This window comes from Puntigrus tetrazona, chromosome 21 (assembly GCF_018831695.1).
Source record: "Puntigrus tetrazona isolate hp1 chromosome 21, ASM1883169v1, whole genome shotgun sequence".
Lineage (NCBI taxonomy): Eukaryota > Metazoa > Chordata > Actinopteri > Cypriniformes > Cyprinidae > Puntigrus > Puntigrus tetrazona.
Window position 1 is genome coordinate 2,465,709 of NC_056719.1, and position 12,474 is coordinate 2,478,182.

A 12,474-nucleotide genomic window follows, 5' to 3' on the forward strand; every position below is an offset into this window, starting at 1 on the left:
TACACTTCATACCCCATAAAGACAAAGCAAAAATCAGAATTTGGTCTTTGATCCGATTTTTCCTTTTGCTATGAAGTGTTGATTGATACATAAATTGCTAAGTAAATAAATCAAATTATTAATTAAAATTGTTTTAATTAAACTAGCGAAGCATTAAAACAACTGATAACAAACTGCAGATTAAAATAACAGCAGGTTTGAAAAAAATAATTCTAAAAGCTGAAATGATAATGATACTATGGTGAAATAAATGTTCAGTGATATCTTTAAAGGATTTTTACATTCTGAGGCACTTTTTTCTCTATATATTTTAAATATGGCAACTATTAAAAACAGTGAATTTTTATGTGTGGAAATATTTAAACCACGCACGTTCAAACTAAACCCGCACTCCCCTAAACAGTCCAAAAAAAGGATAGGGGACTTCTTGGATAGTCTTAGAGGGCAGATGGAAAGCCAAAAATAATACGGTAAATTAGGAAATCTTTGGGTGAAATCTTGGGCTTGCTATAACAGCCCGTAATGAATAATAGTTGGTGATGACGAGTTAGGAATAACTGATGACCATATGGGAGGTGCAGGTGCAGGTGGTCATTAGACGGACAGCTAATGAAGCGAAAACATGGAAATGACCGTGTTATGGTGAAGGGTCAGTTGATCAAACACAAAGAGGATGAGGGCTGGTCTTCTGCAGGACTGAGAGACGGAGGAGGGGGTTCGGCGCTCAGCTGTGTTTGTCGAGACGGTATAAGTGGGTGGCGAAAGGCTTGTGGTTTTTAAGTAGGACTTTCCCTCCCCGTTTCTCACTCCCTCGTTTTCTCTCTCTCTTCAATCAATCCTTCATATAATATCCGCACCTGCCAGAGGACTGAGCAAACAGCTGCTCATCTGATGGGGGGCCTAATTGGGGCAGACTCCACGGCTGTCCGTGAGCATATGGCCCGCAGCCACAAGAGAGCAGAGAAGGGATGCAAAGGGTCGTTTGAACCAAATCCATCAGGGTTCGCTGACTGGGCAGGATGGTGTAAAAGGAACCCCACCTGCACCCATGCTAATTATCAGCCTCGTGGTTAGCGCAGCCTCTCTGCAAACTGTGCACCTTTGGCTTCGGAAGACGGTCGAGTCAGGTTATGGCTTAAGAGAGAGAAGAATGAGCATCTGTTGCTTTCAGACAGGCCCTGCCACTGGGGGGCCAGATCCTGTTTTTGAGTAATGCACACAAAATGTCTCTATTACCTGACAGAAGAAGATGGAGTGAGAAATCACACCTGTCTTTGTGACAGTCGGGGACAAAAAAAAATCGCCAGGGGAGAGGACAGCACTCTTTTTAGCTAGTCAGATATATAGCATATCTATATAAATTTAATTTAATAATATGTTTCAAAAAATATATTAATATAGAACACAAGGTGGTTTTATAGTCCAGGGTCACACATTATATTTTAAAATATATTAAATTAGAACACAGTTATTTTGAATTGGAATAATATTCCACAATGAGAGACATATTTGAAAAGTTCAGATACAGAAGTGCCAAAATTGAAATTTTAATGGCAATAAATGTTTTTTCTTTTAATGATTAAAGGTAAAAATACTGACACTGATTAATAAATGATTATATGTATTTTATCTGCACCATAAATAATTCTAGAAACCTTATCCTAATTGTTTAAATGTGTAGAATTTTGTAAACGTGTTTTTCCATTAACCAGTCCAGATTTATAGCAGGGCACGCACATTCTGTATTTTTGCCAGAAAAATACCGCACATAGGCTGAATGTAAATTAAACTCTCTGTCTCTATGGAACAGCAGATGTACAGCTGTTTCCAGTAATCTCCATTAACAAAGCATTGCGAACACTACACTATTGTATTAGACATCACGTGGAGCGAAGATAAAAAAAACAAGATGCAATCGAACCTTTTCTGAAGACAATCAAATAATTAATTCATTTGCGCAATTCCCGTAGCACTCTTTTAAACCTCCCAGCTTTCTGCCATGTTTTCACACAAAATTAAATTACTCTGAACATGTGAGACTGCTTTTTAAACTTTGCTTTATGCTGGATAGTATTTATTTATCAAGTTGCTTAAATTTCAGTAATTGGTTGTAAAGTTCATTAAAATATGAAAAACTAACACTAAAAGTGGGGAATTTTATCATAATTTATTGTCAAACCAGGAATCTTTCAGTATTTTTTAATCAAATAAATGCACCCTTGGTTATCATAAGGAACTTCTTTCAAAAACAGTTAAAAAAACAGTACTGTAACGTTTTCATCAGCTTTTTGGCCAATGAATAAAAAACAAACAATTAAATTAATCCTCTCGTTTATATATTGTATGCTGTCTTACCTGGCGATCTGAAGGTCCAGGCTTCATCATCATCAAAGTGTGTGTCGCCCGCTGTGAATCGTTCTCCGGGAAAGAAAGCATGAGCTACTGTGCCACCGGGGCCGTCGAAAGGGTATCCGTCATTATGATCCGCTTTGGTGAAATCAATCTGAATGTCTGCCTCGTTCCCCGCCACCTCATGGAAGTTGAGAGGAGCAATGTCACTCCACACTTTCAGGGCATAGTACATAAGCGCCCGTACCATGTCTCGGCCCAGCAAAGCTGACTCCTTTGGAAACGTCCTTACCCTGTGAAAGCAGAAACATGAGTTCATGTTTGAAACAGTGGCTTGAAATAGACAAGAATCCCTTTGTAAGACCGCCGACAGTGCTAGAAGATAAATTCAACAGCGCTTTAAACACATAAATAGGACAAGACATGCAGCAGGCTGTCAAAAACGGTTGTGAAAACCCGTCTCGCGACTCTTTCTAACTCAGAGTGGTAATGCATTACCATTAGTAAGGAGTTTCTTCCTCTCAACATCTTCTTCCTCCCCTTTCTCTTTCACTCAAGGTAATTCGGAAACAAGTAAGGGTGATTTGGAGGTCCAGTACACCCCACAATCATGGTAATCACTTCTTCCAAGGGCAATTTGAGCCCTCTTTCAGAGGGTACAGAGAAAGATCGATGAGAAATTAATTTCAGAGTGCCGGCTCTGAAAGTGCCCACTAAAAAGTGTGCCCTCCGCACAAAATACACTTATCCTTTCTCCACAAGCACTAAGTTCAGGCATTCCATTACATTTGCAGAACATTGACTCTCCCAGTGGAGATATTAGGGCTCTTTGGGTGCTGCTAGCGTTTTCGCACCGATTGCTCAAGGTCAGCATAGATTCAGTCAAGTTGTACACGGAAGTACGTGTGATAACGGTTGAGTTTACACTGGGTTGGATTAAAAGGAAAGGTTGGAGATGCACAGTAGTGCCGTGCCAAGGTCAGTGCTGCCCTCAGCTGCATTTACAATGAGCTAAGTGACCTCTTTGTGTGCTAACATTCTCTCTGTGATGTGCTACACGGTTTGGACATTAATTCATCTCACCCCACTGCTCTCCTGCTTGACTTGTGCCAGATATGCAGTAAACATCCTAACCATTTCTCGCACAGCAACGAATACAAATCTAAAGTTTGCAAGGTACAAATCGGCTCTCAGGTTCGTGGTGTAGCCTAAGATAATCATAGTCTAGGTCAAGAGTTGCAAAGGAAATATAGCAAGAAGAAAAAAGAAAATCTGTATTTTTTTTGGTTGGTGAACAAAATAATCTGGAAAAAAAGAATAAAGATGCAATAAAGATAAGACATGAAAAGAACAAGTATATAATATAACGTAATATAATTGAAAAAGTATTTTGCATTTATTTGTATTATATATACAGTACATATATAATACAAATTACAATTACAGCTGTAATTGTGTAATTACTATAAATAATTACAACAATTATAATCTGCATATGATTTTATTGGGAGAAATATTTGCATGTCTTTTTTTTTTTAATAGGTAAATACATTCAGCACAACAGACTTTTCCGGGGTTCCTGCAGATTTTTCCCAATTAGTTCATAAGTGTTTTTTTTTTTCTTTTCTTATGCAATCCATTTTGTTTCCTTGAAATTTCCTGCTAGAACAGGTTTACATGCAATAAGTTCAGTCTGTCCTAGCCAAAATACGAAGACCCTAATATGAGGTCACATGAAAATGCAGGAAGCTATGGAAGGTAGGTATGAATTTCTAGTTCAATTTTCCATCCATTTTCGCCATAATGTGCCCTTGGCAGGGTTTCAATAGACGGCCGGCATAAATTGGAGAATAATCAAGGCTGGGGTTTTTTTCATGTCGTGTGGTTATTATACAGGCACTAGCAGCGGCAGCTAACCTGAAAGCCAGATGAAGTGCCTCTGGGAAGATTGGTCATCCCAGCAGCATGTAAACGGCCAAATGTTGAAGTTTAATTTTCAGTCACAATCCCTTTTCTTTGTCTCCATGTGATACCAGACTGATTATACAGACAAGAGGGGAAAGGAATGAAAAGAGAGAAAATGACAAATAGAAATCAGGGGGAACAAGTTCAAAAGAACTCATTTCCTCCATTCTGTGGTAATTCTCACAGTGGGCCTGACCCCTGCAGATCAGTGGTCCAGACAGGACATTTACTGTATGGTGTTAATCGCACATCAAATCAATCCTCCACGCTCACAACTAGGCGCTGAGAGTGACACACAGTAACTCAAATTAGTCTCCGTGAAATTATGAAACAGACAGAAATGTAGTTTGCTATTCACTGAAAATCCTTATATCTATTTTTTTAAAGAACTATCAATGTCAACATTTTTTTAATCACGAATCAACTGATATGGTTCTTGAATTCAGTTCAGGATGCATCTTTTTTGAAAGTGTTGGCTTGCATTTATTACACAGTTCTGCATCTTAATTTATATCTCTGATTACTTGCAAAAAGATACACATGCATGTATACAGAAAGTATACATATATATTGTTTTCAGGATTAAATTTTCATTCAGTTTGCATTTGAAAATATTTTTAAATATAAATATTTAACGAAATGCATTTAAAAGAATCTTTACTTTTTGTTTTTCCCATAAGAAAACAAGTCAGGCAGGTTTAAAGTAAATAAATGATGTAAAAAAAGCATTGACTTTCAGGCGCACTAGCCCTTTAAAGATCCAATCAGCCTGTTCCGTGCTATGGTTTTTAGTTACTCTCTCCAATCAAACAGGCACGCGCCACAAGGGATGAGAAGAAATCCAACCCTGATGAATTATCGTCATTTGGACATGGGTGGGATTATCTGGCTAAACTACAGCATAATGATTTACAACCTCCGCCCTTATTGTGTGGAGGCATCTGGGCTAAATGGTGCTCACGCGAACACACAGATGCCCATGATACCGAAATCACACAACAGCTCCTTCACACTCTCATTGGGTATCTCCCCGGAGCGTATTGAGCCATTGTGAGAAATGTTCCCATTTTTAGCCGGCACGGAAAGGATTAGGAGCATCAAGGGGTTTGATCGACAGAAATGTGATGGGAGTAATGGAGGGTGGTGAGGAAAGAGATGCCTATCACGAAGCCATTTCACTCTGCTCCCCACTAATCAGCCTGGGAAATCAACCCCAAAGACACAACGTGAATCTGGGGGGAAAAACATATTGTCTTCAACGCAATCACTCCTAATCTATTTGGGTAATTAATGAGAGTGTTAACGAGCAGGCGGTGACCCTAGAGAACGTGGAGTGATGGAGTCATGATGAGAGGCCGTCTCTGTTTGTGACTGATGGCCAATGCGCTCTGAATACATATGTAGACAGCTGGACCTCTGAACCTGTGTTCTTACAAGCTGATCAATCATTTATTCATCAGCGTCCACCGAGAGGCCGTCCAACCGTCTAGACTAGTAAACTCCCTGAAAAATAGAAAAAGAGTAATACTTTGTCCAAAGAAACTTTTTTTGTTCAAAAAAGTTCAAAACCTTAGGGGGATAGTTCACCCAGAAATAAAAATTCTGTCAGCTTTTACCCACTCTCATGTCACTCAAAATTCGTACGACTTTCTTCTTTAGAATAAAAACGAGGTATTTTGAAGAATCTCAATATCCATACAAATTCTTAATGACTAAAAAAACTTCATAAAAGTGGACCGCTTGTACACTGTATTCCAAGTCTTCTGAAGCTTTCTGCGAGGAATAGTAAAAAAGTAGTCATTATTCACTGACATTCTTTAACGTCACTGAACTGTTAACTCAAGAACCCCTGTGAATGGAGTCAGTGAGTTGAACTCCACTTCATCAATCACGAATGAATCATTCAGTCTGACTGATTCTGATTGAGCCTATTTAAAAGAGTGATTTGTGAATTGATTTGATTCTCAAGTTCAGCTTAATAATTCATTATGGAATTCATTTACGGTTGCTTAATAGAAAAAAGACATTAAATCTTATTAATATTAAATTTCTTTGTTTCTTCACAATATGGGGTGAGCGAAATATTTAACAGAACAGTAAATGTTCCAGAAAAAAAAACAATTAAACATCCTTATTAATTAGATAAATCAGCAAAAAGATAAATCATTAAAAAAAAAAAAAAAAAAAAAAAAAAAAATATATATATATATATATATATATATATATATATATATATATATATATATATATATATATATATATTATTTTTTTTTTTATTTTTTACTGACTTATCTGAATGAATGAGGATGTTTAAATGTTGCAATAGGATAAGAAACATTTTGCAATGGGAAAAGAAAATTCTATTACTAACTTTGACATTTTTTCTGTAAGTAGATTAATATTTAAGGAGGTTTAGATATTTTCTGCGATAAAACTGTGGAAACAATTGCTTCCCTCAAGAATCTTGATGTTTATAAAGACCTGTCATCCTATGCTGATCAAAGCTCATAGTTTTATACTGTCGGTACTTTTTGCTATCTTATCGATTCTTCTCTTGCTCAAGCCTATTTTAAAAGATCTCTCCTCACATAAACCTGTATGATGGCGTAGCGCAATGATTGCTCAGAATCCATCATTGTCTTTCTCCCTTCCTGTCTGTCTGTCTTATTCCTTACACCCCTTTTCAATTGTCGTGGACAGGCTTTTTATCACTGCTCCTAAAACAAGCCATTACAGGCTTTATTACAGAGACCCTCCTCTCGGCTGGTGTACAGGCACCTCTGTCACTACAACTGAACCAGGGTGCAAAGCTTCTGACATGAATTGTACAAGAACTGATAGAGTTCTCCCAGCTCAGTTATAAGAGTCATTTCACCCCAGCCAGCGCTGGGCGGCTCTGTGGAGGTCACACGGCGGGGTCTGCCCGAACTCATCAACACAGAGAAGGCAGGTTCAAGCTAAAATTAAGGTCACACAAAAATAATCCAAAAGCTGAGGGTGACACAGCGAAGAATGTGAGGAAGCATAGATATCGGTTATAAAATGACAAAATGTACATTCAGAAGTATTTGACTTCAACATTTACAAAATAGGCTTGCATATGCTGCTGCTTCTCAAACAGTGAAAGTGCTAAGAACTGCAATATTTACAGCTGTCAATAGGGCAAAAATAAGATTATAAATGCGAGGCTAAATATTAAAACCAACTTCAACCTCCATCTGTATCTCTAAGCACTCAGTATATGATGTGCATTATGAGTCACACAAATCTCATGCAATTATCTTCAAAGGCCAGCGTGATAGTGTTGTGTAATATATCACACTTTCATTCGCTAAATATTGAAATATACCCAGAGTGATATTTAATATACTTATGCATATTATTGCATATTATTTGTTCACATGTAAAAAAAGACATTTTGTGGAGAAATTTTAGGGGATGCCATGTTTCCTGTTTAGTCTTAAAGCAATTGCCGCTGGTTAAACTCTCGAATGACCCTGCTGAGTCAGAAAGCCAAACGTCTATTAAGCTGCATGTCTGTGAGGTCAGATGTCTCAAGCAATTTATTTCCGACCATCTGGATGTATGTGTTGAAGATGTTCACAACTCATCTGAATGGGTTTATCAGCTTTAGGATGATGGGAATGTCTCTTCATTTAATAGTTCGCTCAAAACTGTTTTTCAAATCTGTAAGACGCCTTTCTTTTGTGGAACATGAAAGTTAAACTGCTTTTTTAATATTTAGAATTTACATTCATTTAAATGTAGCCATTTGGTGGATGCTTTTAATTAAGGTAACTTGCATTGCTTTCATTGTGTATTCATTTTAAATGTTCACACGCTCAGTGGAAATGAAAGCACGTTTAAGCTACATTTATTTAATAAATACATACATAAATTTTCTTAACGACAAACACAAATTTAAATTATTATTTACTGAAAATCTTATTCAACTTCACTGAACTTTTACCTTAAAGTGTTACTCCACCCCAAAATATAAAAAAATGTCATTAATCACTTAACCCGTAAAAGCGTAATTTTTCTTCAGAACACAATTTAAGATGTTTTGGGTCAGAACCGGGAGGCTTGTGATTAACTCATTGACTGCCAAGTAAATACACTGTCAAGGACCAGAAAAGTATGAAAGAAATCATCAAAATATCCATTAGTGGTTCACCTGTAACGTTACGAAGCTACAATAATACTGTTTATATAGAAATAAAACAAAAATAACGACTTTATTCAACAATTCGTCTCCTCTGTGTCTCTGTCTGTATCATTGTAGCTAAATTTTGGAGAGTATCCGTTGAGTGCAAATAGTGTACGCTGTTCTATGTTCTGCACCTTGACAGTGGTAATTGTTTGGCAGTCAATGGGACAGCCACAAGCCTCCGGGATTTCATCCAACACATCTTAAATTGTGTCCCGAAGATGAACAAAGCTTTTATGAGGGTAAGTCATTATTGACAAAATTTTCATTTTTGGGTAGAGTAACCCTTTAACTTCATCACAGAGAACAAAGTCAAGATTGAAGACCCACAAATTGCTGAGAGTCACCTTTTCTGATGATTTCAAAAACACAAAGCATGAAAAATGACCAGAAATGTACATCAACAAGACAAAACAATTGCTTTACAAGCCGATGGCTCTGTACCTGCATATGAAGGACAAAGATCACACTTTCAAAGCTTTTTCAATTCTGCCATGGCAATTTAACCCCAGTTCACACAGCAATTACCATTTGGACATCAGAGAATCATGCAACTTCCACTGAGATTCGGGTGTTGTGATATTATTGTGTGCTGGCAGTTTTGTGCAGGTTAGGCCAATTTTATTAGCTTTAAAGCCATCTATATGCTGATGCAGTTCCTAAATGTTGACAAAATGATATATACATAATTGAAATGCACCTCTTTTGGGAATGTGCACGAAAAAAATTTATTTTGTTCATTATTATGGCTAAAAAAAATAAAGCACTTTGGTTTATGACCCCAGTTTTACTTCAAAAAGAGCTCAGGAATGAAAACGGCACTCAAAAACTCATCAGGTATTTACGGAAATGTTTACCATCCTAAAACGGATGAAGCCATTCAGAGCAAGGCTGAAACATCTCCAATAAATGGGAAAACATATCTAGATGATCTAGAATAAATTATTAAAGTCACGTTCCTTAGTTGAACTGCCACGCCGATCACAACGTAGTATATTTCCCAGCACGGACAACATCCACAGAGACCTAATTTACCAAGTCATGAAATAAATCTACTTACAACTAACAAAAATGCCTAAACTTTGATGTTTTACCAATCGAAACATGATAGGTAGGAGCAGGGGTTGACTTCATTCTATAGGTACGGTGAGTGGGACGAACGTAAGACCGTGAGATTGACAACACAGAGAATGTGAGATCACAGTGGCCTTCTGTAATGAGAAATAGAGAAGAACATGGTACGAAAGCCGAGACAACTGTCTGTAAACAAAGCCCAATATTACACACAAACAACATAAACACACTCTTCAAGAAAAGACACATTGTCAATCTGTCATCAAGACAGACAGTCTCAGAAACCACTGGCGTTTTGGAAAGTTTCAGTGACGGAAATTGGAACAGAGTGTGTTGAGAGCTTTCTGACACTCGTCTGCAATACTCTATACAACCGATAACATCACAACGTACTGTAAGATAAGAATGTAACCCAATATTATATAGCTAGAATTCGTCATTTTTGTATTGAATTTTCTAATCAGAATGTCAATCACAATATAAGCACATTACTTTCTAATATTAGAATCTAAATATACTGTAAAGTTATATTAACTTGTTAAAAAAGCAAATAAACAACAAAATATTTAAGAAGTAAGAATCTATAAAATATTGTCTAGTAATAAAATTAGAATATTTAGAATATAACCCATTTTCTGGCTGTAAAATATCATTCTAGCTATTACATCAGAATGTAAATAAGGACAACCTAATATTTCTATCCATAATATTAATAATAATATATATTATACATAATACATAATATTGAGCGAATATCTTCTATAGTAATCGAATATCTTCTATGTAAAACAATTTCTAGCAAAAATAAGAATATATCCTATTATAACCTATACAACTATTTTCTTGTTAGGAAATAAGAATAAGGTAATATTTTTTAGCTGAAAAACACAACATTTTCTAGCTATAAAATCAGAACATAACCCAATATGTTTAGCAATGAAAAATATAAAGCAATATTTTGTTACTATTAAATCATATATAAGCCAGTATGGGATTAGAAAACAACAAAATATTATCTAGACATAAAATATTAACCATAATTTTATACCATATATAAACCATAAACCAATATGTTATCTAGCTACAAAGTCAGAACATAATTCAAAATATAACAAAATATTTTGTAGCTATACATTTCAATATAAATTTGATTCATTTCTTGTTTTTCAGCAAAAATAAAATAAAATAAATTTGTTAAGAAGTCAAACTATCCATCTATATCCAACTATTCCAATCACTAAAAATAAATTGCCACAAAATGCCATTTTCAGTTTTCAGTCTAACATGTTCAGAATTTTCAGCCCTGGCCAAGATCTGTCATTTTGTTGCATCACTAATTCTGTCTCTTTCCATCAGCTCTAACTACCACTGCAGCTTTAATTCCAAGTACTCAGAAATGTCAAAAATATCAAATGCATCTCTGACACATACAGTATAGCTCTCTGACAGGAATCACTCAGACAGCCTCAGTCCCAAAAATGAATATAGGCCTACCTCCAGGAAAGATGCCTCTTGTTCCACTTATTCTGAGGAGCTAGTGCTCGTTTTCGTCTGCCTGCTGATATATCCGGCTCTGACACATCTGGCAGCGAGCAACGAGGGGTCTTCATCAAACCCAAAGTTGCTTGGTCTGCAAGGGAAACATACAAGCATGCATAAATGCAGACCCAAACACATGCTCAGAATGCAGATAGTTTGATGCTTTTCTGGTCCTGTGGACTGCAAAGGCAAATCTACCAGATGCATTAAGCCAGATGAACGTGAATTACACTGGTGGTATCTACCAGACAAGAACCACGGACAATGTGGAGAAGAGTTCCATTATAAAAAACTAAATGTACAAACCTAGCACTCCAGTTTCTTTCAGGCCTCCGAACCTCTGCATGGCTTTGATGGCCCTCGTCAGGGCCTCTTTAGTCTGTAGCTGTCCATTCACAGGATCAGGAGGAGGGAGATAGCCAAACTTGCTCAGCCAATCCTGTGGTAGAAAACAGGTTTCGTGAAGACCATTTTATCAAAACTAATAGGCGCTTTCACTAAAACTACCAGGCAATTTAAATCAAAATGTTTCCTTCTAAGAAGTACATTTTCATTCATCCCTTATCGATTCTGAATATTTATGGGGGCACGGAAATGTACTTAGTTTAATTGGTTAAAATGTTTAAAGATTAAAATCTTAGTTTGTTTTTCTTTTATCGCACTTAATCATAATTAAGTAAACAGACATTTGAAATGATTTCACTACTTTGCTCTGAGCAGATGTTGCAATTTATTCAGACGCTCCAAATTCTAACATGAAAAACTGGCAATTTATTAAGAAATATCCCAGGTGCTTCTTCAGTTTCACTGTAATTAAAAAGTTTCAGAAACTGTTTTCATTGGTAATCATGTCATGTTCAATTTCGCTTTCCATCATCTCAGTCATTTGTATATCTCATTACCTAAAAAAAACAGTTCATTAATGACACCATCCTTCAGGAAGTGACATCAGTTTTGGTGAGAAAGAAGTATTTAAAATGATCTGATTGATTTTTATTAACCTTTTCTTATACTCATATCGATCAATCACTGAGCAATGACCAGAACATATTTTTTAATCCATAAAAATGCATTTTGTTTACATAAAATATGAAAGTGTATATAAGTGTATATAAAGCATATACAAATACAAACACATGCATGTATATGAGACAAATATGTTACATTATGTTACATATAAAATATAATAAAATAAATACATAAATGTGCATGCATGTAAATACTTATATACTGCATTCATGTGTATGTATATATACATAATAATATATTATGTAAACAAATTTTATTTTGTATGCAACTAATCATGATTAATCTGTTAACAGCACTAAAATACGTTT

The 12,474-nt window shown here is 36.1% G+C and overlaps 1 protein-coding gene across 1 annotated transcript in view; it reads right to left on the reverse strand.

Annotated features, from left to right (window-relative positions):
* Positions 1-12,474, reverse strand: part of mmp17a (matrix metallopeptidase 17a) — a 61,751-nt gene that overhangs the window by 17,865 nt on the left and 31,412 nt on the right. Inside the window, exons 2-4 of the mRNA XM_043221341.1 lie at positions 11,444-11,576; positions 11,093-11,228; positions 2,356-2,642 (exon numbers count right to left, since the gene is read on the reverse strand). Of these exons, the coding sequence (XP_043077276.1) occupies positions 2,356-2,642; positions 11,093-11,228; positions 11,444-11,576 (556 nt within the window). The remainder of the gene's footprint in view (positions 1-2,355; positions 2,643-11,092; positions 11,229-11,443; positions 11,577-12,474) is intronic.